The sequence below is a fragment of the Podarcis vaucheri genome, assembly GCF_965113315.1.
Source record: "Podarcis vaucheri genome assembly, chromosome: 14".
Taxonomy (NCBI): domain Eukaryota; kingdom Metazoa; phylum Chordata; class Lepidosauria; order Squamata; family Lacertidae; genus Podarcis; species Podarcis vaucheri.
This window is the reverse complement of record NC_138752.1, coordinates 49,119,768-49,146,396: the sequence shown is the minus strand read 5'-3', so window position 1 is coordinate 49,146,396 and position 26,629 is coordinate 49,119,768. Positions and strand designations below refer to the sequence as shown.

At 47.0% G+C, this 26,629-nt stretch overlaps 1 protein-coding gene across 3 annotated transcripts; it reads left to right on the top strand.

Annotated features, from left to right (window-relative positions):
- The first annotated feature begins 365 nt into the window (after nucleotides 1–365).
- Nucleotides 366–23,367, top strand: DRC3 (dynein regulatory complex subunit 3). 3 transcript variants are annotated; one of them, XM_082199779.1, is made up of 13 exons: nucleotides 366–629; nucleotides 3,976–4,200; nucleotides 4,889–5,005; nucleotides 6,381–6,547; nucleotides 10,066–10,212; nucleotides 11,617–11,736; nucleotides 13,754–13,869; nucleotides 15,295–15,466; nucleotides 17,195–17,326; nucleotides 18,449–18,519; nucleotides 21,706–21,829; nucleotides 21,990–22,121; nucleotides 22,990–23,367. In XM_082199779.1, the coding sequence occupies exons 2-13, from the start codon at nucleotides 4,041–4,043 to the stop codon at nucleotides 23,095–23,097; spliced, it is 1,566 nt and encodes a 521-aa protein (XP_082055905.1). In that variant the 5' UTR covers nucleotides 366–629; nucleotides 3,976–4,040; the 3' UTR covers nucleotides 23,098–23,367. The 3 variants fall into 3 exon arrangements, with proteins under 3 accessions (XP_082055905.1, XP_082055906.1, XP_082055907.1); XM_082199780.1 differs by lacking the exon at nucleotides 366–629 and adding an exon at nucleotides 671–1,021; XM_082199781.1 differs by lacking the exon at nucleotides 366–629 and adding an exon at nucleotides 1,971–2,462.
- Nucleotides 23,368–26,629: the final 3,262 nt, after the last annotated feature.

Sequence of the window (26,629 nt, the reverse complement as noted above, 5' to 3'; positions counted from 1 at the left end):
TCGTGACTGACAGGCCTCGCCGGCCAAGCAGAACCTCCGCTTCCCCACAGCAGAGCCCGCCCCGCGATGTCGTCGCCCGGGCTCCGATCCCGAAGGCCGAGCGCTCATTAGCGAGCGCGAGCGCCAATCACTTGTCAGGCCAGGCTGCCCGGCCTCGATGCTGTCGGGCGTCGGGGAAGCAGGAGGAGGGAAAGGGCGAGGGGTGGGAGCGAGGGGAGGGATAAGTCCCGCCTCCGGAGACAGCCTATTGGACAAAGCCTTCTCAAAAAAATAATAATAAACCTTGCGGCCTATTGGAAGGCTCGGATCGAGTAGCCAATCCTGGTGGGGGAATGGCTGTTTATGCGCCCTGTCATTGGTTGGGCGAGTTGGTTCGGGTTGGTTCCTTCTCTCTCGCGCCCCCACACACAAACACGCGAACGTGAGTCGAGGTTGCTTGCCGCTGTCGCCGGCCGACCTGCGTCACACGTGACGACGGAAGCCCGGTGGGCCGGCGCGGGAAGCGCCACCTGCCCCTAGCAACGGCCGCTGCATCCCTAGCAACGGGGCCTAATCCGAGCTTTTAACCTTCGGGGAGGCTAGAGGAAGGCGGCTGTGGGTTCAGTGTGAGCTGGTCAAGTGACGCGCTGGTAACCTGCTGAGCAATCCGGGGCTGGGTGGGGTTTCGGTGCCTCTGGGCATGGGACGTTCTGGGATAGGATGTGTAGATATGACACGTGTTGTCGTTGTTTGCTGTCCTACACCTTTCATATTTGTATGACAGGCAGAAGTTCTATCGGTGTAGCTGCAAGAATGGCAGGTCGAAGTTCCACCTCTGTGTGAGCCAAGCCAGCATCTTGCTTCCAACAGCGCCCAGCTTGGGGGGGGGGGGAGCAGAGCTATTCCAGCTCCAGACTGACAGGTGGGAGGGTGTCTGAAGTGGACACCCCCCCTTAGTAGGTCCTCAGTAGGGCAGGACTGTGGCAGCACGTCTGCCTTGCAAGCAGAAGGGCCCACATTCAGTCCCCGATGGCATCTCCAGGTAGCCTTTCCGCCTTTGTTCCGGCAAAATATGGGTTGGAGCGATTTTATTTTATTTTAATCTGATGCTGATGTGACTTCAAAGCAATCTATTACGCTCTATTGCAGCCTCACAGGATGGCCCCTCTGGAATTTGTCACAAGCACATGCAGATACACATGAATTTGTAGATCTCTCTGTGCTTGGCCCCCCCAGAGCTCAAATACATGACCTGTCTCACACCCTTTCAAACACATGCATTTGGAGAGGATCCCTAACTTGGCAGAGAGAAAGAGAGAAGTCCTGAAATATATATATATATATATTTATAAAATATTTATTAGAGTTTCAGAAAAAGGAATTACATAAAAACAAAAAATACAAGAATAAAAGACAAAAATAAAAATACAAAATGAGTACACTTACAGAAAAAAGATAAAAAAGGAAAAATAAAAAATCAACCTTTCCATAGCTTACATTCATATTCTTGTTTCCCTGACCTCCTCATACCTCCCTTTTTTGTATTCCAATTCAATTAATTAATTCAGCAATTTCTTTCCCTCCTTTTATCCTGATCTTTGATCTTAATATATTATAACATTAAATTTTTACCTATTTAAAAATCCTATTTTTCCATATTCTTTTATATCATTACAGCTAGAAACCGCTTAACTTCATTCAAACATCATTCTAACATTCATTAATTTTGCAATACTTTTGTAAATAGTCTTTAAATTTCTTCCAATCTTCTTCCACCAACTCTTCTCTCTGGTCTCGGATTCTACCAGTCATTTCCGCCAATTCCATGTAGTCCATCACTTTCATCTGCCATTCTTCCAGAGTGGGTAAATCTTGTGTCTTCCAATACTTTGCGATGAGTATTCTTGCTGCTGTTGTAGCATACATAAAGAAAGTTCTGTCCTTCTTTAACACCATATGGCCGACGAGAAGTCCTGAAATATAGGGCAAAAAACGGTATCAATACAGGACGTAGCATTTTACATTGAAATACGGGACAATCCTGTATTATACAGGACAGGTGGCGACCCCAGCTAGATAAGGCTGAGAGAGACTCCTGCCTGAAATTCTGAAGAGCCGCTGCCAGTCAGTGTACTGAGCTAGATAGACCTCTCCTCCATGGGAAATTTTAAAGCAGAGTTTGGCTGGCCATCTGCCATAGATTCTTTAGCTGAGATTCCTGCATTGCAGGCGGTTGGACTTGACCTTTGGGGTCCCTTCCAACTCTACAATTCTTTCATTCTATGACTCAGTGTAAGGCAGCCAACTGTGGTCCTCCTCTTCCTCCAAAACTGTGTACAGTTCTGGTTGCCTCAGCTCAACAAGGATATTGTTGAGCCCCTGGGAAAGGTTCAGAAAAGGCCCACCAAAATGATCAAGGGGATGGAGAAACTCCCTAATGAGGAAAGGTTGCAGTCCTTGGGACCTCTTAGTTCAGAGAAAAGGTGAGTAAGACAGTAGTTTATTATGCATGGCATGGAGAAAGCAGATGGAAGAAAATTTTTCTGCCTCTCTCATGTCCCTAGAACTCATGGATACCCAATGAAGCTCAAAGTTGGAAGATTCAGGACAGGAAAGAGAAAGTGCTTCTTCATGCAGTGCATGGTTAAACTATGGAATTCGCTTCCGCTGGAGGCAGTGAAGGCCAGCAACCTGATGGCTTTAAAGGACAAATTCACGAAGGAGAAGGCTATCAATGGTTACAAGCCACAATGGCTACTCTCTGCCTCCACGGTTGGAGGCAATAATGTACAGTGGTGCCCCGCAAGACGAAGGCCTCGCAAGACGGAAAACTCACTAGACGAAAGAGTTTTCCGTTTTGGAGGTGCTTCGCAAAACGAATCTCCTATGGGCTTGCTTCGCAAGACGACAATGTCTTGCGAGTTCCTGCTGGTGTTTTTTTCCTCCTCCCCCCCTTTTTCTAAGCCGCTAAGCAGCTTATCAGCTGATCCGATCAGCAGATAAGCCGCTAAAAGCAGCTAAAAGCTGCTAATAGCACTAAGCCGCTTATCAGCTGATCCGATCAGCAGATAAGCAGCTAATAGCGCTAAGCCGCTTATCAGCTGATCCGATCAGCAGATAAGCCGCTAAAAGCCGCTAAAAGCCTCTAATAGCCTCTAATAGCGCTAAGCCGCTAATCCGTCAATGGGCTTGCTTCACAAGACGAAAAAAACCGCTAGGCGAAGAGAATCACAGAACGGATTCTTTTCGTCTTGTGAGGCACCACTGTATTTGAATAGCAGTTGCTTGGGACAACAGGACAAGAGAATGCTATTGTGCTCAATTCTTTCTCCTGGTTTCCCACAGGCATCAGATTGGCCACTGTGAGAACAGGATGTTGGACTAGATGGGCCATTGGCCTGATCCAGCAAGCTCTTCCTAGGTTCTTGCTGCTGCCACCACTGCTCGTTAACTTGCTGTCACCCTTTGGGCTCAACCCACACCGCCACCCAAAGCGAGAGAGCAAAGTGTGCAGAGGCTGCTAGTCGTCCTTGCTCTTGTCACCGTTCATACACTTTGAAAGGGAATCAGCATGAACTGCAGAGAGCTGGAGTAGCAAAAACAGGGTTAGCTCTCCCACTGAATTGGCACTAGGATGCCAACTCCTGACAGAAGCTGTGAAGTTCAGAGGGCGGGCCTGGAAGCAATAGCCTTCCTTCATTGCTTGTCCACAGTGCCTTATTTTTAGTGGTAGAGTGCTGCTGAATATGGAGGTTCTGTTCACTTGCCATTACTGACATCCATGTCTTCCATGATTTATCCCTTTTTTCACACAAAGCTGCCTGTACTATCTCCATATATAAGAAGAATGAGGCGCCAGCTGGGGATATGCGTAGAAGAGTGGATAGTTTGGTAGACTGTATGTTGGCGTGGTAGGTGGGCATTATGCGGACGGTGTGGACAGCTCCCGGAAGCTCCTACTATGTGAATGAGGCATTATGTGTCATTCTGTTTCAGTGTCTGCGACAGGCCAGGGCAATCCATTTGAGTTCTAATCTTGCGGGGCACGTCTTCTGCTCAAGATGAGTCGACTGTATGATAGCATAGAGCCCAATGTAATCGATGACGAGATGCTGCAGAAGGCCGTCGAGGAGCAAGGACCTCAAGAAGAAGCAGGCCTCCTGGCCAAAAAAGAGGGCATCAATTTCAAAGATGTCTTGGCACTGCAGCTTGATTTTAGAAGTAAGGATCAGAATACAAAACAGGGACTTTTTAAAAAAATAAATCAAGGCTCTTACTACAAAGTCCTTGCAACATGGAGATTTGCCATGTGGACAGTCAGTGGTTGAACATCCGCTTTTAGGCAGGATTGTGAAGATACTTGAACTAATCTCTGCTCCTCCAGCTTCATCACCCTCTGCTATCTATTAGTCTCCTGCTCTCCCATAGCTCTCCCTTTTCTCTGCTCCTCCCACTTATGCCAAGGGATGGACAAATCCATGAATTCCAGTGTCTCAGATTTCCTATCTTAAGTTTAGGTTGCCCCATTTCCACATCAGATAGTATCGTGCAGAGCTTTTTTAAAATAAAGTCTGCACAAAACATTGTTGCTGTGTGCATTTCTCCTCATATATAATGCATTTTTGGTGCACAGTTTTCCCTAATGTAATGCATTTTTGTGGGCACTCTTTCCTAATTTACACTTTTTTGGTATGCCTTTTTGGGTTGAGACCTGCATTGCAAAACTGGGAGAAGTGCAAGTTTCATAGGGTAGGCAGATTTCGGTCCACATATTGGTTTGGGAAGTGTGAATTAAGTAGGTTAGCTTTAAAAGGAAAGCTGAATAAATTTCTTCCCTATCTCTACATATGGTGGGAACTGCCACCCAGAACACCTGCATGATTCTACTTCTCCCTTCCTGTGGCTTCAGATATCCTGAAGATTGACAACCTCTGGCAGTTCAAGAACCTGACAAAATTGCAGCTGGACAACAACATCATTGAGAAGATAGAGGCACTGGATACTCTGGTTCATCTGGTCTGGCTGGGTAAGATGGTTGCATTCAGGGTCACAACAAATGCTGTGAATTTTTTGTGTAGGAATTAAGAGCAACCTTCACTTCATTCCAGCTGGTGGCTGCACCCTGGTGTATTTTGGAAGTGATTTCCATGTTGGAATTGTATCATGTGTCAAGCAGCCCCCAATATGCTACTCCAGACAAGGTCCTGAAGCTTCCTTGGCTAGCTTTCCCCTCCCAAGTTGACATTAGTTGGGTTTGACCGCAAATTCTATTTGAGTGTTGATCAGGAATTTTGCCTGTGCAGGATAGAGACTGGTGCCATAGGGTGGCATTCAACTAAGGTTTACTCAGAATAGACCCACTGAAATTAATGAACGCCAATTAATTTTAATAGGTCCACACTGAGTAAAGCCTAGTTGAATAGAACCTGTAAACTCTGAAGATAATACCGTATTTTTCGCCCTATAGGACGCACCTTTCCCCCTCCAAAAATGAAGGGGAAATGTGTGTGCGTCCTATGGGGTGAATGCAGGCTTTCGCTGAAGCCCGGAGAGCGAGAGGGGTCGGTGTGCACCGACCCCTCTCACTGTCCAGGCTTCAGGAAGCTATCCGCAAGCCGTGGGAGAGCTGCGTGAAGTCGTGCAGCTCTCCCACGGCTTGTGGAGAGCTGCCTGCACCCCGAAGCCTGGGGGGCGCTGAGTTCAGCGCCCCCCAGGCTTCGGGCTTCGCGCAGCTCTCTGGAAGCTGAGAAGTTGTGCAGCCCTCCCACGGCTTTGCAGAGAGCTGCGCGAAGCCCGAAGCCTGGGGGGCGCTGAACTCAAAAAACTAGGTGCACTCTATGGGCCGGTGCGCCCTATGGGCCGAAAAATACGGTAATTCCATACTAGCCATCAAATGGCAGCTAGAATGAAGATGGCATTTGAGACTGCCTGATGAGAGACGGTTTTTGTTCCCAGCCAAACTGACCTCCACTTTGTTTCCACTCCAGCCCCTTGAAAAGACAGAATGACCTCATCAATTTGCCTTTTGTTAGAAGAAGGCCAAACAACATTCTCTTCAGAGTCTTCCCTCTTTCTCATATTTGCTAGATATATGATTTCCTGTTGGGGGAAAAACAGAACCAGGATAGAAAATAATGTTTTTTTCTGAAACCTATATGCATTTGAAACATTCTAGTTAGAACAGTGGTTCTCAAAATGTAGGGCAGCTCCCCTTGGAGAAGAGGCACATAGGATACTTAAAAGGGGACAAGAAGTTCCAGGGAGGGCTAAGTCACCTCCTACCTATTGATTCCAACAGAGAGAAAAACTGATTCTGTGAATAGGAAAGAGTTCCCTAAGAGGATTTGAATGGTTTCCTTCTCAGAGCTCTTGCCTCCCACATTCTTTTTCTGCTCCCCCAGATTTGTCCTTCAACAATATTGAAGTCATTGAAGGCTTAGATGCGCTCGTTAAATTGCAAGATCTTAGTCTGTACAACAACAGGATTTCTAAGATCGAGAATCTGGACACGCTCCAAGAACTTCAAGTCTTCTCTATAGGAAATAATAACATACAAACTCTGGAAAATGTAAGAGTTTAATTAATAAAGCCGTATAAAGTCTCTAGTGGCAATCCTGTGTACTCTCGCTCGGTAGTTACTCTCTTCTGAACTCAGTGGTACTTACTTCTAAGTAGACATATGGAGGCTGAAGCTGCTACTTTTCTTTGTCCTCCAACACCTCTCTGGCAGAGATGGTCATTTCCATTTCATGGCCGAGGATCTGAAGCTTAGAGAGTGACATGCCCATGGCCATCTAGTGAGTCGCTGTTGGAGCAGGATTTTTTTCTTCATCTACTGTAAATCTCCTGTTGTAATCACTAGAAATAATAATAATAATAATAATAATAATAATAATAATAATAATAATAATAATTTATTTATACCCCGCCCATCTGGCTGGGCCTCCCCAGCCACTCTGGGCGGCTTCCATAGAAACCAAAAATACAGTAAAATATCACACGTTAAAAACTTCCCTGAACAGGGCTGCCTTAAGATGTCTTCTGAATGTCAGGTAGTTGTTTATCGCTTTGACATCTGCTGGAAGGGCATTCCACAGGGCGGGCGCCACTACCGAGAAGGCCCTCTGCCTGGTTCCCTGTAGAAAACATCTGTGCTCAGTGTACAATCAGAGTGAACTCATTCACCCAGTGTCAGTACTTATGTTTCCAAAACAGCACCATCTACACCCAAGAAGAAGGAATAAGCAAGCACTGAAGGAACTCCTCTAGAGGTTTGAAGCAGGACAAAAAAGGGTGGTTAGAAAGATAAACTCTGAAGGGGGTGGATGTGTGCAAAACAGCTCAGTAAAGACTGATTGTGCTAATTGGCCACAGAATGCTTACTGGTGATGAAGATGGATAGAAAACAGGGTGGTTATGGAACAGAGTATCCAGAAAAAGGCCGGCATGAATTCTGAATTCTGTGCTGCAGCCACATTGATATATAGTGTTTTACAGTATTCAACATCACTGTCAGTAGGCTAGCATTTTATCCCCTTGTTGCAGACTGAAAAAAGGCTGGGTATCAGTATTTTAAATGAATATAACTCTCCTGTGTGGACTGAAATCATGCCCCTAGGGCACACCCAATGCTTGTTTGTAGCTGCATATTTACAAGGAGAGCTAAATCAGCCAAGGGGGTGTTCAGTCTGTCTTCAAAGCTCTTGCCTTGACATTTAGCAGTCCTCCATTGAAACTACTAGCCTAACAAATTAAATTCCAGTAGCTTCACTAGGCCCAAATAACATCTGGTGCCAGTAGTAGTCACGGTTTATCCGAAACAGCACTGTCCACCTCCCTATTGCCTTCTTAGGTACCCTGTTCTAATCATAACACAGTGCAGTAAAGAGGAAGAAGTAATTAAAGGATGCAACAAAGGAGAAGGGGCAAACAGGACTTGTAGGCAACTGTCTGCCAGTAAACAGGGACCGGAGGGGCTGAGAATGGGCTTTGAGAGGCTAAAATTTGTGAACGGTGAACCAATTCTTCCTTTTTCTTCTTTAAAAGTATCCCACTGTTTTTATTCATATCACACAATGCATGGTGCCTTAACAGAGTTACATAAGCAACGTAAAACACAGACAAATCTTCCCTACTACCCACCTCATAACTTATTGTTATTATTATTTATTAAATTTCTACGCCATCCTTCATCCGAAGATCATATGGCAGTTAAGAATCTAAAAACACAAACCACAATAACAAACAAACACAAAAGCCCCTACACACAGCTTAAAAGGCCATAGATTGTTAGCCAAAGGCCTGGGAGAAGAGGAATGATTTTTCCTGGCACCTAAAGACATGTTACGAAGGTGCCAGGCAAACCTCCCTGGAGGGAGCATTCCACAAGCAGGGAGCCACCACAGAAAAGGCCCACTCTTGTGTTGCAGCCCTAAGGACTTCTCATGGGCAGAGAACAGCCTCAGATGATGATTGCAGGGGAAACCACAGTCCAGAAAGCAGGGGAAAAATGTGAGAAAATTTCTCCCGACATCCAGAACGTGGGAAGCCTCCCTGAATTTTTTTAATTCGGATTGTATAATTGGTTTTATTATTTGTGTTTTAATGTGTCGAGATTCAATCCAATTTGTTACTCATTTGAATGTCTTTAATTGAAAATGAATTATTATTATTATTATTTACAAAAAAGATGATGACAGCAGGGTCCAGGTAGGCTCATATGGTGAGAGGTTATCTAAAATAGAAATTACAGCAGTAGATAGGGAGAGGGAAAGAAAGTCAAGAGCAGAGAGACAGCAGTGTCGGCAGATGTTGTTACACATACTTATCACTTGGTTACAGTTGGAAATGAGGATTTTATGGATAGATGGATTTCATTTATATCCCACTTTTTTCCCTCCAAGGAGCTCAAAGTGGCACACATGGTTTTCCCCATCCTCGTTTTATCCTCTACAACATCCCTGTGAGGTAGGTTAGGCTGAGAGGCAGTGCCTGGCCTAAGGGAGTCACCCAGTGAGTTTCATGGCTGAAGGGGGATTTGAACCCTGGCCTGCTGGGTCTGACACTCTAAGCACAACACCACACTGCCTCTCCAAGGGGTTGAAGGAGTTGACCTTAACCCCCAGTGAACACCTGTGGTGGTGATCTTTCTCCCCATCCCCTGGTGAAGCGTGTGTGTAGGCGGGGGGAAGGGTGTACATGGACAGTGGCGTAGCGTGGGGGGTGCAGGGGGGGCCGGCCGCACCGGGCGCAACATCTGGGGGTTAGGGTTAGGGGGCGCAAATCCACGGGTTAGGGGGTGCAAATCCACGGGCTAGGGGGCGCAAATTACTTGCCTTGCCCCGGGTGCTGACAACCCACGCCACTGTACATGGAGGCTGTTTCATGCTCAACAGGAGAAGGGGAAATGGGGGAAATTGTTTTCCATATTAAATCTTACCTCTTAGTGAATTCCACTGCTGTGGTATCCCTTTAACTTCTGAGTAGACACACATAGGATTTCACTGCAAGACAGTAAAAATGCATTTTCCTGTGGATTGTAGTTTTAGACTAGTAAACTGCCTGAGGATGCCCTTCCCAGAACCTGGATAGATGTGATGCTTGCAGCAGATGAAACTTTGGTTGTTTTAGCTTCCCTTGATATCCATGAGGTTTAGAAACTTGCGGGGGGGGGGAGGGTTCCCTCACAACCTATGGCATAACTGCAACTGTGCAGCAAAGATCCTTGCTTTTAATGGTTCCGTCTGTTGGGATGGATCTGCTTTCAGAAAGAAACCAGTACTCAGGTTTTTTTGGTCCAGAAGTTACAATGTGTGCTGTGTGCATCAGCGTGTAATAATTTATTTTTGCTGGGTTCATTTGTGTTTTGAACCAGGGGGCCACCAACCACAAGAGATACCTCAGCAGGATCTCGTTCTCATTCAGTAAAAAGTCTAAGAGTCTGCGAGTATTTAATGACTCCAAGTTTGACATTTTTCAACAAAGAACACCCCCTTTCCTCTTGTTCATCTTTTGTGAAAATCTCAATTTCCCCCATAAATATTTTGTCCTCATGGCTCTCTTTATTTCTCTGTCACCTTGCCACAGGTGATCTATCTCAGGAAGTTCCAAAACCTGCGCACGTTGAACCTCACTGGGAACCCAGTGTGCGAAAATGAAGTATATTCCGCATTCATCGCCGCTTACCTCCCCGACCTTGTGTACCTGGATTTTAGACTGGTAGATGACAACTCGGTAAGGATGGAAAAGTTCAGCCCCTTATCTCTTGCTGTTTTAGCTTTCCTATCTACCCCAAGTGCCAGAAAGCCGGTGAGGCTGCCTCCTCACTCCTCTCCATACAGGTGCCTGCCTTGAGATTTGACAGCCCTTATTCTAAACAGTAGGAACGCGGGTGGCGCTGTGGGTTAAACCACAGAGCCTAGGGCTTGCCGATCAGAAGGTCGGCGGTTCGAATCCCCATGATGGGGTTAGCTCCCGTTTCTCGGTCCCTGCTCCTGCCAACCTAGCAGTTCGAAAGCACGTCAGAGTGCAAGTAGATAAATAGGTACCGCTCCGGCGGAAAGGTAAACGGTGTTTCTGTGTGCTGCTCTGGTTCGCCAGAAGCGGCTTAGTCATGTATGCCAGCTCCCTTGGCCAATAAAGCGAGATGAGCGCCGCAACCCCAGAGTCGGTCACAACTGGACCTAACGGTCAGGGGTCCCTTTACCTTTTTACTCTAAGCAATGGAGTAGGAAGAGGGATGCGGCAGATGCGGGCTGTCCTGGGTGTCATCCCTGAGGGGGGGTGACAAAAGGGCAAAAATATGAGTTTTTAAAATAAAAAACATAAAATTTGGGCTCATGGAACTTTTTAGGGCTCACAACAAATGCAACGAAATGCGGCCGGCATTGGGCGTCACACAGTGGGGGCTGGCACTTACCGCGGGGCCTGCAGTGTGCCCGAGCTATGTGTCTCTCCTGGGAGTGATGGGGTTGCTTGGGCCCCTGCAGGCTCTGCGCTGCCTAAATCGGCAGCGTGGGGCTTGCGTCTGCCCACCGCCTCTCCCTCAGCCATCCTACAGCTGAGGGGGAGACAGCGGAGGGGCTTTGCACCCTGCGCTGGCTCGCCCTGCCCCCACTGGTGGCTTGCTCCGCCCCCAGGTGCAGGGTGTGTGCGCTGCCCTGGGCACCCGAGTGGCTAGCTACGCCATTGATTCTTTTTTTATAAAAAAAAAAATATTATAAATTTCAACACAGTAATTTTAAGAAAATACATCATCCACATTTTTCCTCCTCCATTTTTCCCCTCCCCCTCCCCCCTAGACAGAAAACCCACCCTCCCACCACCACCCCAGACTTCCCTCAGCTCCTTTCTCTGGTTTCTCAACATATCTTTCTATCTGCATGTTATAAAATTGTAAAGATCCTCAAATGATCTATGTATTATAATAAAGAGTTTGTGAATGTGTATTCAAAAGCTGCCAAAGAGTCCAGTTCGTTTTGTTGCCTCTTCAAATATTTCGTAAAAGGTTCCCATTCATCTTTAAAGTCACAGTTATCCTTATCACATAGTTTGTGTGTCAGTTATGCCAATTCTGCATAGTCCATCAGTTGCTAGGCCATTGATTCTAAGCTGCCTGTCCCCGTTTTCTTTTCCCAGCGAGAGATGGCCCTGATAAAATACCAGTATGCCATCGAGGAGATGAGACATGGGGAAACTCTGGCCTTGGCCAAGCAGCAGGTTCTGGATGCCCAACAGAAACAGGTGGAATATCACAAGGTATGTTCTTTTTGGGCCGTCTGTAGAATCATAGAGTTGTAGCCCAACCCCCTGCAATGCAGGAATGTAGATCGCAGGGATGTTGAGAGAACCCAACAGATACTGGATTCCCTTTCAGCCTCCTGAATAGGCGTTGGTCTCTGAACACTGATATATGAAATAAGAACCAGTAAGAAAACAGTTGTGGATTCAACAGACACAAAGTGGAAAGCTAAACCAAACAGTTCGTACAAAACAGTTCATACACGAGAACGGGGCCTTCTCTGCAGTGGCTCCCCATCCATGGAATGCTTTCCCCAGGGAAGTTCGCCTGGTGCCTTCATTATACACCTTTAGGCGCCAGGCAAAAACGTTCCTTTTTAACCAGGCCTTTGGTTGACCTGATTGACATCCTATACCCTTTTAAAATGTGGCTCTTTTTTGGAGGGTGCGTGTGTTATTGGGTTGTTTTTATTTTGACTTTCTATATTGTGATCTTTTCTGTGAACTGCCCTGAGACCTCCAGGTATATAAATTCAATTAATTAATTAATGGCTTGAAAGAGGTTGTCTCCGGAGAGCTAACCAAAGTGAGGAAAAGGTTCTGTAATTTTGGCGCCATTTTCCATAGGGCTCAGCTCCTTGCTGTTAATATTATCAGTTTCTACCTTGTTGACAAGACTTCAGTTGGCCAGAGGGAATCATGGGGAGATTTATAGATGCCTGGATGTCTTGACCCCCACTTGGGCAGGTGTTTAGCTGAGAACAGGAACCTCCTAGAAGGGAGATGGAAGAGACTGAGTGTGCGGTTCAAGGCCTGGAGACTCCCTTTAAGGAAAGAGGCAGGGGCTGGGGCAGAGAGCGATCTAAAAGGCCTCATTTGAACTCCACACCCGTTTGAACTTCTCTTCTGTTCATTTGAAGCTCTCCAACCTCTGGTTTTACCTATGTATGTATGTTTGTCTCACATTGCCTCTCACTTTTCCTCCAGGGAGCTCAAGGTGGCATAATAGTTCTCCCTCCACCCCCCAATTTTTAAGCCACAGCAGCCTTGTGAAGTAGGTTAGGCTGAGAGGCAGCGACTGGCCCAAAGTCACCCAGTGAGCTTCATGGCCGAGTGGGGATTTGAACCCTGCTCTCCCAGCTGCTAGGCCAACACTCTAACCACTATACCACATTGGCCCTATTGTCCTCAAATGACCAGATCTCCAAGTCAATATGGTCTGCTGAGGGTTGATGAACTGTGAAAGAATACATTGTTTATTTTGTTATTTTTGGAAGACAGGTGGTTCTTTTCTTAAATATTCCACAATATGCATTTCTTCGTTGTGTTAACTGGTCTGCTATTTATTTTAAGGGACCCCGGCCCTTTTATTTTTCTTCTTAGCATCTCACAGAACCATCTGAATTTAAGGCATAAGATTCTCCCCATTTCCTTTGGGCAACTATCTTCTTCTGATTCCCTGTCATTGACTGGTTGGACGCAGAGGAATGGTGGGAGGAACCAGCTGGGGAACCCCCAAGGGAAGAAGACCCAGAGTCCAGGGAGTGGTCAAAGGTAGAAGACAGGAGGTGTCAGAAGCTGAAGAGGTAACAGAGCTTAGTGAGCAGGGAGAGTCTGTGACAGAGAGAAGCCCAGAATCAGAGGCAGAAGCTGAAGCAGGAGAGGAGAGAGACCAAGAGGCAGAGATGAGTCAGGCTGCTGAAGAGTCACGGGTGTCGTCTCCCTCTTCTGCTGTGACAAGCTCCCCTCCCAGAACCAGAAGAGGCATGAAAAGGGTGGAGGAGAGGTTGCCTCCATGCATGTGCAGCCTCCAATTGCTGTGGGAAAGCCCTGGAGAGAAGGGAACCTAGACGCTTGTGGGGAGACGGGGACCTTTAGTCGTGGCAACCACTTCATGGGGGCAAGATCTGAGTTGCTGCGCTCATTAGGCCGGACACGCCTGTGCTAATGAAGAGTTAACTCCTGCTTGCTTGGTGCGATTGACTGCCAGCTCGCTCCTGTTATTTCTCTCCTGCCTCCTTGCTTCTCTCTCCAGCGCGCTTACGTGGAGTATCTGAACGGAAGCTTCCTCTTTGACAGCATGTTTGCAGACGATCCCGAAGCAGCCAAACTGCTCTACCTGCCTGGAGTGCCAGAGCTACTGGAGATATATCCTTTTTTAAAAAAAAACACCACACAACTTTTTTTTAAAAAAAAGTTAACAGTTTTTATACACACATCATACAGTATTCATCGCCCATCTCTTTTCCTAAGACTTCCTAATCCATCTCTCTGTGGCATTCTAGGGGAATCTTGATCTGCTGCATATCCTGATATTTCTCCCATTATCATTTCAAGTCTTCCTTTTTTTATGTTATCTGCTGCTCATATGTTAACCCCTACTTGTAGGTTAAATTGTATATTGTACCCTCTAAGATAATCTCCCAAATACCTCCACTCTTCTCTTATCTTTAACTAATCCTTATTCTTTAGTTTCACGATCATGGCTACTAATTCTATGTATTCTATCAATTTGTTCTACCAAATTTCCTTAGTGAGTATCTCTTCTTCCGCATGTACTATCCTACCTGAAGCTGCTGCATACAGAAAGATATTGGGTGCCTTTTTTGGAATGGCATCACCTATTATCCCTAATAGAAAGGCCTCTGGTCTTTTGGGAAATGTGAGTTTTAGAATCTTTTTTTAATTCTGTGCGGAACATTTCCCAATACTCTCTAATATATTTACACGACTTCCACATATGAATCAGGGTTCCCTCCACCTCGTGGCATTTCCAGCATAAATTAGACCCTTTTAAATACATTTTCACTAATGTGCTAGGTGTCAGGTACATGATCTTTTGTAGGTTTTCCTTAATAACATAACAGGCAGAGAAATTCATGGTTTCAGCCGATAATTTTTCCCATACAGACAATTCTATGTTGTAACTGATATCTATGGCCCATTTTGTCATTGTCACCTTTGCCATCTCATCTTTGGTCTGCCACGCCAGTACAGTGGTGCCTCGCAAGACGAAAAGAATCCGTTTTGTGATTCTCTTCGTCTAGCAGTTTTTTCGTCTTGCGAAGCAAGCCCATTGACGGATTAGCGGATTAGCGCTATTAGCGGCTTTTAGCGGCTTATCTGCTGATCGGATCAGCTGATAAGCGGCTTAGCGGCTTAGAAAAAGGGGGGGGGAGGAAAAAAAAAACCAGCAGGAACTTGCAAGACATTGTTGTCTTGCGAAGCAAGCCCATAGGAAATTCATTTTGCGAAGCACCTCCAAAACGGAAAACTCTTTCGTCTAGCGAGTTTTTCGTCTTGCGAGGCATTCGTCTTGCGGGGCACCACTGTAACAAGTTTTATAAATTTTTGAGATACATCCTTTCTGCTTTGGGACAGAACTGGTGATAAACCTTGAGAATGGGATGTTCTCTGGAGTGGGGTTTCTTGTTTGTTATGAGGGCTACTGTGAGTCATAGTGATCTCCAACAACAGGAGGCAACAGCCCAAACAAGGCAGCGGAAGCAGACACAAGCCTTTTTCCTTTCCTTTTCAAACACAACTCAGTTCTCTCCTTGACTCCAGCTTCACATACAAGACTAAATTTGTGGCCATTTGCGAGAACCTGTTTGAGTACGGCCTGAAGCAATACGAGAAGCGAGAGGCTGAGGTCGCCCTCTTCTATGAGTGCCTCAACGAAGCCCTGGAAGAGAACCACCAGCAGTGTTCCAAAATCCTGCGGGACTTTGAAGAGAAGAATCATGGGGTACACAAGGGACCTCGGGTCAGGGATGGGGAACGCAGTTGGACTCGCAACTTCCATCAGCCCCAGTGAGCATAAGGCGGATGATGGGAGTTGGGAGTCCCACAACCTTCGGAGGACCATAGGTTTGCCACTTGTAAGTGATTAGAAAACTGAGCCATCTTTGATTAAAACCGGGATCGCTCCACCGCAGCCATTTAGTTCTGATTTTTTACAGGTCAATACTGTAAAGGTAAAGGTACCACTGACCGTTAGGTCCAGTCACGGACGACTCTGGGGTTGCGCGCTCATCTCGCTCTATAGGCCGAGGGAGCCGGCGTTTGTCCCCAGACAGCTTCCAGATCATGTGGCCAGCATGACTAAGCCGCTTCTGGCAGTGCATGGAAATGCTGTTTATCTTCCCGCCGGAGTGGTACCTATTTATCTACTTGCACTGTGATGTGCTTTCGAACTGCTAGGTGAGCAGGAGCTGGGACTGAACAACGGGAGCTCACCTCGTCGCGGGGATTCGAACTGCCGACCTTCCGATCGGCAAGCCCTAGGCTCTGTGGTTTAGACCACAGCGCCACCCGCATCCCTGGTCAATACTGTAGCAAGGGCTTAAACCTCTCAGGCAGGCAAAGCGACCAGGGAGTCAGCCCCACATCTGATGAAGAAGCTACATCCTCGAGATGGGATGTTACTTCTTAATCCTTCTCGCTATGCTTGACCTAGCTCACAGGATTGTTGTGAGGACTTAATGGGGGGGGGAGTCATGTATACCATCCTGAACTTCTGGGGGACAGTGGGGAGGCAGGATAGAATGTCATTAGTAACCGTTCCCCGTGACTGTGCAAAGGATCACATCCTGAAAGTACCATCAGGTGCTGACTTAAACCAAGGCAACAAACTGTTTAAATTGATGTATTTTGTTTTCAATTGACTTGTACCTAACCCTAAACACTTTTAGCTAGATTTAAGCCAGTCAAAGCACACTATACCCCAGGGGTCACATTCCCCGCACACATAAGTGAAATATACGCCAAGTGGGAGCCTGCAGAGGCCTTGTGGCTTGTGCAGAAACCCTTCCCAGGACCATGGCCACATTGAGGAACTCTTTATAAGCTTCAGAAGGAACGTCTGGCTTTCATAGAATACAGTTTGAAAATCCCTGTGGGAACTTATGTCAGGAGCTCGGCCTACACTCGAGTAGGACCCTGGCAGAGACACATGTCCGACTGGCATGTTCTCTCCCTCCTGGTCGATCGTTGGGGAGCTTCAAAAGCTTTCTTCAGCCCAAACATCACAGTGACCGATGCCAACAGACATTGGCACACTTAGGGATCCGCAGAGTCTTTGCAGCTTGCGTCACAGACCTCAGCAACTCAGCATTTTGGCTAATCTACTTTATTTACATATAAATACACACGGAGCACTGCAACATGGCTCCCTCTCTCTCTAGCATCAGACAGCAAAGAGAAAAAGAACAAGGACAATAGTCCCACTTCACGGAACACAGTAACACAAACATCCTGTCTCCGTCACTTCCTACTTCAAAACATACACCGTTACGTGAAAGACAACAATCCTATGACTGCAATCACGGAGCAGGAATTCTAACAACTTAGTCACTGCTTCACATTCCCATTGTGTGCACCAGAGTATCACCACCACCACCAATGATGAATAAAATGAACTATTTCTGCCACAGGGCAACAGCTGCTAACCTTCTGTCTCTTGCTGAGCACACAGGTGATAGATACGATTCAGAACCTCAACGACAACCAAGTAATAGAGATCAAACTGGCTGAATACAACTATGAAATCACAAAGCTCTCGGACGTGCTGATGTCTGAGGAGATGCTGCTGGTTGATCAGCTGGAGGTATGAACCTGGCAGAGCCGGACGTTCGGGTGCTGGGGACTCCAAGGCTGGATTACTGTACTGCGCTCTGTGTGGGGCCTCCCTGTGCTGTATCAGAAGCTGCAGTTAGCGTGGTTGCTGGCAGGAGTGAGACCTGCACTGGTTTTGCCCACTTGATACCAGCCCAAGATCAAGGTGTTGCTGTTAGTGCAAAAAGCCATTAATAGTGTGGGAGCAGTTTACAGTGGTGCCTCGCAAGACGAAAAGAATCCGTTCTGTGATTCTCTTCGTCTAGCGGTTTTTTCGTCTTGCGAAGGAAGCCCATTGACGGATTAGCGCTATTAGCAGCTTTTAGCGGCTTATCAGCTTATCGGATCAGCTGATAAGCGGCTTAGCAGCTTAGAAAGGGGGGGGAGGGGAAAAAACCCGCAGGAACTCGCAAGACATTTTCGTCTTCCGAAGCAAGCCCATAGGAGATTCGTTTTGCGAAGCACCTCCAAAACGGAAAACTCTTTCGTCTAGCGAGTTTTCCGTCTTGCGAGGCATTCGTCTTGCGGGGCACCACTGTACTTACAGGATCACTTTCCCCCATATGTACCTGCTCAACCACTTGGATCTGTGGAATTGGCGCTGTTAAAGGTGTCGTGTAATACCTGTTCCACACTTGTAAGAAATTGATGTTTTGGTGTGATGGCAGCTTTGGAACTTCCTGCTGGTTGACATCAGGCAGGTGCCTTCACCATATTCTTTTTGGAGTCTACTTAAAACATTTTTATTTAGGTGAGCCTGTCTGGACATGTGGAAGTTACATGTGTTTTATGTCTTTTTAGCTAAAGCTGATTTTAACCATCTTTTGAATGTTTTTAAATGCCTGCTGCAACCTGGTTTTTGCTGAGAATCTTAATGCTTCGTTTTCTATTTTTGTAAACCGCTGTGAGTTTTTCTTACATTAAAGCATTATCTGTATATATATTTGGTTAACTACATTAATAAAAATAAATAAATTAAATAGTCAGCAAAAATGACAGGAAAGTAGATTCTCCTGTGTGTTTCAGGCCCAATTTCTAAAACTTGTGGGAGTCAAACTGTTTTGAGTTAAACTCAGTTTTGCCCTCTAATTTCCCTTTTTCTTTTCTTGCTAAGGAAGTGATAAAGGATTTCGAAAGGAACATCGCTGACCTGGTGTCGAACTTTATAGAAAACGAACAAGGAATATATCCTTTTGCTGTCGCTTGCACAGAGCTGCAAATGGTGGTGGGCGCTTTGCTTCGGATCAACAGAGCTGGCTTGTCCACACTGTATGGCATTCAATTGCTTCTCATTACTGTGCGGTAGGGGCCAGGATTGATTTCAGTTTTGGAAGCATTTCTCAGGCCACTAAGAACTGCAGGACTTTCCTCTCCATTCACTCTTTGTGCCAAGACCTATCTGAAGAGCTGCTGTGGTATAATAATGTAATAGCGGCATTTCCACTAATAATAATAATAATAATAATAATAATAATAATAATAATAATAATTTATTATTTATACCCCACCCATCTGGCTGGGCTTCCCCAGCCACTCTGGGCGGCTTCCAAAAAAATATTAAAATACTGTAATACATCAAACATCAAAAGCTTCCCTAAACAGGGCTGCCTTCAGATGTCTTCTAAAAGTCTGGTAGTTGTTGTTCTCTTTGACATCTGGTGGGAGGGCGTTCCACAGGGCGGGTGCCACTACCGAGAAGGCCCTCTGCCTGGTTCCCTGTAACTTGGCTTCTCGCACTGAGGGAACCGCCAGAAGGCCCTCGGAGCTGGACCTCAGTGTCCGGGTAGAACGATGGGGGTGGAGACGCTCCTTCAGATATCCTGGACCGAGGCCATGTAGTAACCGGGTCCCCAACCATTTGCCCTTCTCTCACCTGCCTTTGCCCTCCGTCCAGAGCAGGTTTCTGAAGCAAGGCTGGTAGGCCCTTTTACTTTTCAGAAACAGGACAAAACAGAACTGGTAAGGCTGCCACCACTCCCTCGTCCCAGGGTTACCTGAAGCCACAACTCAAGGGAGTCAGCTGTGCTCCTTTGTTACCAGTTAACCCCAAACTACAAGTTGCTTCCACAAACTTGCAGGCAGAAATTCTGTAGTAAAGCGCAACCAAGAAGTTAGGCGTTGGATTTAGCTATTCCCCCGGATAGGCACACACAGTACAAGAGAAAGTTTCTTTCTTAAAAATTTATTTTTAAAACATAAAGAACATGCTAAAAAGCAGGCACATCTTTTGGTAGATTACAAGTAAAGATAAAATAATAACGTTGCAGAGTATAACTAGCTAATACTCACTTCTACACTCTAAGACAAAGATAGTATAGTTCAGAGTCCTTCAGAGATCCGCATTCAGAGGTCTTAGAAGATCTAAAATCATGGGTGTCAGGGAACTGACATCGGAGCCTGAGGCGGAGGGGAGGCTCTCAAATGATGCTGGAGAAGGGCCCAGCAGGGAGAGAGGCAGCTCCGCAGATGGGGAAGCAAATCAGCGCAACACCAGGGATAAAGGGGGGCAGATGGGGGAATCGGCGAGAGGGCTCCAGGACTCTTCACCGGACACCAGCGGGGAGAGTACGGGTCCTCCGCTATCCACACCCTGCGCAGAAGACTTCCACACAGGGAGAGTAGGAGGAGACTGGGAGTCAAACAACTTTTATGTTGGAAGAGGTTTAAGAAACGCCCACTGACGGATTCTGCTAGCGACTGAGGCAGCCACGAAGTGAAGGGCTGTCCAGACAGAAAGGTTTGACAAGGCACATAGCCAGGAGAGGCGGCAACTTACGCACGAGTAACCCCATACCCATTACAATGGGCTAGCATTTTTGCTTTCCTGGAGGACAACCCTGAGAAGCAAGGGGGGGTGAGCCTCTACACTTCCACCCCATAAAGGAAATTCTGTTGTCATGGGACCACTCCTGCCAACCAGATGTACAAAAAGCTTGGGAACTGGGGCTGGGGTGTCCAAGCAGCATCCCTGTGGTGTAGTGGTTAAGAGCGGTAGTCTCGTAATCTGGGTAACCGGGTTCGAGTCTCCGCTCCTCCACATGCAGCTGCTGGGTGACCTTGGGCCAGTCACACTTCTCTGAAGTCTCTCAGCCCCACTCACCTCACAGAGTGTTTGTTGTGGGGGAGGAAGGGAAAGGAGAATGTTGGCCGCTTTGAGACTCCTGAAGGGGAGTGAAAGGCGGGATATCAAATCCAAACTCTTCTTCTTCTCTTCCTGGGGAGTGCGTTTAACTCAAGGACCTTTGTTGGGCCATGAAGGGCCGAGTCCTTGCTGTCACAATGTACACAAACTGAGGCTGGCTGCACATTCCTATGTGCTCTGCATCCAGTGTGCTCCCACCACTGGTTTGGGAATCGGTGCACTCATGACATCAGTCATGATCCATGTCTCTCCTGAACCTACCCTGTCACATCTGACGAAATGTTTTCTGCTGCTCCAGAGAAGCGGACAGGGAGCAATGGATCCAAACTACAAGAAAGAAGATTCCACCTAAACATTAGGAAGAACTTCCTGACAGTAAGAGCTGTTTGACAGTGGAATTTGCTGCCAAGGAGTGTGGTGGAGTCTCCTCCTTTGGAGGTCTTTAAGCAGAGGCTTGACAACCATATGTCAGGAGTGCTCTGATGGTGTTTCCTGCTTGGCAGGGGGTTGGACTCGATGGCCCTTGTGGTCTCTTCCAACTCTATGATTCTATGAAATACTGAATGGATCTACACTCATTGTTTTTAATGCTAAAAATGAGTTTTAAAATGGTTCTGATAACCATATAGCCATGTGACGTTCTTCTTAAACGTTAATAATGCGTTATTAAAATGCGATACCATAGAATGCTGCAGAGCTGTTGTTGTTTAGTCGTGTCCGACTCTTCATGACCCCATGGACCAGAGCACGCCAGGCACTCCTGTCTTCTCCATGGAGTTTTCTTGGCAGGGATACTGGAGTGGCTTGCCGGTTCCTGATCCAGGTGGATCATGTTTGGCCAAAACTCTCCACTATGACATGTCCATCTTGGGTGGCCCTGCAAGGCATACCTCATAGCAGAGCTCTCCCCTTCCAGAAACCGGGTAGACCTTGCAGAAAAGGAAGCAGAGGAGAAACAAATATCTGGACGTTTTAGAACATGTTTAATATCGTTCAAATGACGTTTAAAAAGTGAGTGTAGATCCAGCCACTGTGTTTTGATGCGTTCTTCCCCCCAAGCCAGCTTAGATCCGAATTGAGAGAACTGTTTTTTAAGCAGGCAATGTGTGCACGGCCTTAGTTTCTATCCTCGGCCAGCCTTCCCTGCCTCCTTTTGTTCAAACACTGGACAGTAGGAAAGGGTTGCTGAGAGGCATCCCTGTTCTTTGCTTCTTAACCTTTTCTCCTACGATGGCTCAGTGCCGGGATCTAGAGAATCAGCACCACGAGAAGCTCCTGGAGATATCCGTCAACACACTGGAGAAAATAGTGAAGAGCGAGTTTGATGAGGAGATGCCGGATGACGTTCGTATGGTGAGATCCAACTCCTCCTCTTCCTCCCCTTTCGCCATTAAGACCAGAACAGGCAAAACACTCTTGGCGTGACTCATCAGTAAGAGATGACCCTTCGTGGGATGGTGGTTTGTCTACAGCCAAAATAAATGGCCCTCCTCTCACCTGGTTTCCTTCCTAGCTTTTCGTGGACAAAGACACAATTGTCAACGCCGTCAACGCCTCTCACGACATTCACCTCCTGAAGATTGACAACCGAGAAGACGAAATTATCACTAAAGCCAATGGCTGGGCTTCCACACTGGTTGAGAAGGTAAGTGAAGAGTCCCACTGCCCCTCTGTAGGAGGCCTTCTCACAGAAGTAAATAACCAGCATTAAGGACTTTTTATTCCTTTAGGCATGATGAGGCTATGATTTAAGTTTTAAATGCAAAGCCACTGGGTTCTTAAATCAGGGTTGGAAACTTTTAAAAAAACACACCACATAGCAGAAATGTAGCAGCAGTTGTAAAGCGTGAAAGGGAGGAGTGGGAAGAGAAATGGTAACAGCTGAAATAATACACTTGGCCATCTAAAGCAAGGGAGTGGGTGGGCAGTGCTGTGCATCCATTAAATTTAGGGCCTAAAAGTACCTAGCTGCACCACTGGTTGGCTACCCAGAGGGAGGAACTAAGATAGTGAGGGAAGTCACATCTTAGTGACTTGACTCTTCAGGTTTCAAGCATCTGCCTTGAATGGGCAAGCACTGAAATCCCCTTCGAGGTTCTGCACACAATCTGGTTCACATACAGTAGAATGCTAGGCCATTGTTTATTAAACCTTGCCCAGCAGCTGAACTATAGTTTGTTTACTGCCAACAAACCATGATATAAAAACCCTGGTTTTTGTTGGCTTATGAACGTGGGTTTGTTTTAACCATGGATTGGCATTATGTGCAAACCCAACATCCTTCCTTAACCATGGTTTGTTTTAACATTCCCCCCCCCCAGGCACCCAACAAGCTACAAAGGCACGAGGCAAGCACAGCTGGGGGGGGGGACAAAAAACCAGAACACTTTGCAGAAACAAGCCATGATTTGTTTGACCGTCCGTGGGGCAATCTATGGCTAACTTGTGGTTTGTTAAACAAACCATGACTTGGCGCTAAGTGTGAACCGGACCAACTGTTTCAATCCCTGCAGGTTCACAAGACTGAAATTCAAAGAAACCGAAATCGTGTGTTGGAAATTAACCAATACGTTGACCACCTACGCAGTGAGCTGGACAACATGGACATTCTGGAGACGTAGCTGGCTTTTGACACTGAACTGCCCCTGCCCCCCATATGGGGATCTGTGACTTTCTGCTTGGGAAGTGAATCCGCCTGGAGGTCTCCTACCTACTGAAACGACACCCTAAAAATATTCCTTCTAAAAAGAGATGCCCTACTGGAGGAATCCTCTGCTCCTCCAATGTTTGATGATCAAAACGAGTAGACTTAAGTGGACAGTGAGGCATTTAAAAGCAAAAGGAGTTGACTTAAATTAGTGCCTTGTATTTATAAAGCAATTATACAGGAAGTGGGTCAGTTCCATCTTTTGCATTCATTTCAATTACACAGGTAGTTGAACCTACAAAAATTGTAGGCTAATGAACAAATGTAAACCCTGATTAGAGACCCAATTAACACTGGTGTGCTGTCTAAAAATTGGTTGGCTCTGACATTGATTGAACCCTCATTTCATAGAGTGAATGGAACCCATAGAGATGGGGCAAGTGACTGGCCAGTGGTGAAAGGCCCAAGGAAGAGGGGAGAGGGTCTACTCAGGGAGAGCAGAACATCTGCACTGCGCAGAGGAGCCTCTCTCTAGGACAGAACATTTCCAGATACGGTTCTTGGGCTTATGTGGGGGCCTGCGCCACCCCACTGAGCTTCACTGGTGCTCCATTTGGCGTGAAAGGATGACCTGGAGCACACTGACACTCCTTTGGCAGCTGGGCATTTCAGGGGAAAATCAGGATTAGCATGTGTGCTATGGTTTAGGAAGCGTGTTCAATAATAATATAATAATAATAATTTATTATTTATACCCCGCCCATCTGGCTGGGCCTCCCCAGCCACTCTGGGCGGCTTCCATAAAAACCAAAAATACAATAAAATATCACACGTTAAAAACTTCCCTGAACAGGGCTGCCTTAAGATGTCTCCTGAATGTCAGGTAGTTGTTTATCGCTTTGACATCTGCTGGAAGGGCGTTCCACAGGGCGGGCGCCACTACCGAGAAGGCCCTCTGCCTGGTTCCCTGTAGCTTTGCTTCTCGCAATGAGGGAACCGCCAGAAGGCCCTCGGCGCTGGACCTCAGCGTCCGGGCAGACTGATGGGGGTGGAGACGCTCCTTCAGGTATACTGGACCGAGGCCGTTTAGGGCTTTAAAGGTCAGCACCAACACTTTAAATTGTGCTCGGAAATGTACTGGGAGCCAATGCAGGTCTTTCAAGACCGGTGTTATATGGTCTCGGCGGCCGCTCCCAGTCACCAGTCTAGCTGCCGCATTCTGGATTAGTTGTAGTTTCTGAGTCACCTTCAAAGGTAGCCCCACGTAGAGTGCATTGCAGTAGTCCAAGCGGGAGATAACCAGAGCATGCACCACTCTGGCGAGACAGTCCGCAGGCAGATAGGGTCTCAGCCTACGTACCAGATGGAGCTGGTAAACAGCTGCCCTGGACACAGATTTGACCTGTGCCTCCATGGACAGCTGTGAGTCCAGAATGACTCCCAGGCTGCGCACCTGGTCCTTCAGGGGCACAGTTACCCCATTCAGGATAAGGGAATCCTCCACACCTGCCCGCCTCCTGTCCCCCCAAAACAGTACTTCTGTCTTGTCAGGATTCAACCTCAATCTGTTAGCCGCCATCCATCCTCCAACCGCCTCCAGACACTCACACAGGACCTTCACCGATGTATTCTTGCATAATGTATACAAAGGGAGAGCCTTCCTGTACTGGAGCTCCAAGCCCATTCCTGAGCAGAATCTCTCTCCATAAGACGCTCAGCTGTTAAATTAAAGTGGGACCAAATCTTGGCTCCTACAAAGGACATTCTCCACCTTCAGAAGGCAGATAACCAGCAGACAAAACAGGTAATAAGACCAGGAAGCAATGTGAAGGAAGCTGCTTCAAGTGCCTAAAGTTCCTCTACGTGAACAGAGAAAATGGGTATGTCAGGCTACTGGCCAAGACTTCTCCTTGACATGCTTGCTTTCTGTGTGCAAGGAAGTTTGTTTCAAGATGGAGGAGCCCTCAGGAGAAGGAGGAAGCTAGGCCAAGGTACCACACATGGCCACCATAAAGCAGCTCACATCTTAAAACCAAGTCCAAGGCATTGCCAGAGATGATTTAGTACTCGTTAGTTAAGGTTTGTTCCCATTTAAATTTTCCAGCCTTGCACCTGTGCCATGATTGTAAAAGGCAAAGAATCACATTTTTCCTTTCCACACCACCAATAAAGGGTGGCTGCAGCTATTAGGGGTGTGGAGTGCTTCTAACTTTTCATGTGGTTGACAGCCAACAAGGGGTACTGCTGTGTCTCCTGAAAAGCTCAGAATTCTCTCCCCAATGAAGAAGCAGACTGCAGAACAGCTGGGCAGAATCACAGCCCCATTTTTTGGGGGGGGGACCTTGAACTTTTCCCTTAAAAATCATAGCATCCTCGTCGTCATGTGCTTGGACTTTGCCATTGTTTCTGTAAAATTCCCATTCCTGTTTTCCTAAAGGCAGGTGTATCCATCAACCAATGGACAAAGCTGATAACCCCCAGGTCTGAGAATGGCCAGAACCTACAGGGTTTTGACCACAGCTGCCTTGGCCGGCCCCCTCCACACAGTCCTGCTCTCTCACTGCATTCTCTTATAGGTCAACCTAAGCCCAGAAATCAGGTTCAGACCAGCTTTGCCTAGAATGGTCTTTACCCAGATTAGCTCTCCAGGGATCCAGCTCTGCAACCCAAATTCTTTTCACTTTAGCTGAACTTGGAGCAGCTGCAAAGCAAATATTTGGGCCAGAGAGCTCTGGCACTGAAACCAGCTCCTTTTAAACAAACAAATGCGCGCGCGCGCACACACACACACACACACACACACACACACACAAATCCATACTGCATGTAGAGGCACCAAACAGGAATATTTAATCAAATTGTAAGGGAGGGGGAAAGAATGCATTTTTCTCTGCTGGGTACACAAAGGGGTGAAAACAACCGCCATAACAGGCTCTGGCTTCTTTGGAGACACAAATGCCTGCTATGAAACTATGGGAGGACATGCAATGGTTAGGGGGATACAGGGAGACTTAACTCTGGTTCTGGCCTAGGTTTCAGCCCCCTCCAACTGCAGATAACTTGCTGCTGCAGCTTAATGCAAGGAGGGGGGAGAGGCAGCCAGGAGGGCAGGACAGTGCAAATGCACCAGATTAGCATCATACCACCTTTGCTATAAAAGCAGCCATGATTCGCCTGCTGAGAGGTCAAATAGGTGCCTACGCCCCTCCATGCTGTCCAAAGTACCCAGCAGCCGTTTCACATCTTCGCCCCTTGTGCAACGGAGGCTGCCAAGACCCCACTTACTTCCAAATGGGGGAGCACTGATGCCCACAGTGGAAGCCATTCTCGTTTGGAGAGAAGCAAAGGGATTGACTGCTCTCTCTTGATTTGCCAGGAGCCCCTAGTGAGCCACCACCTTGGGTAAGAGGTGAGGCTGCGCCACAACTGCCCACCACTGAGTGGTCCAGATTCCAATCAAGTTGGGTGGTGGGCCACAATGGTACAAAATAGCCGCAGCTGGACGG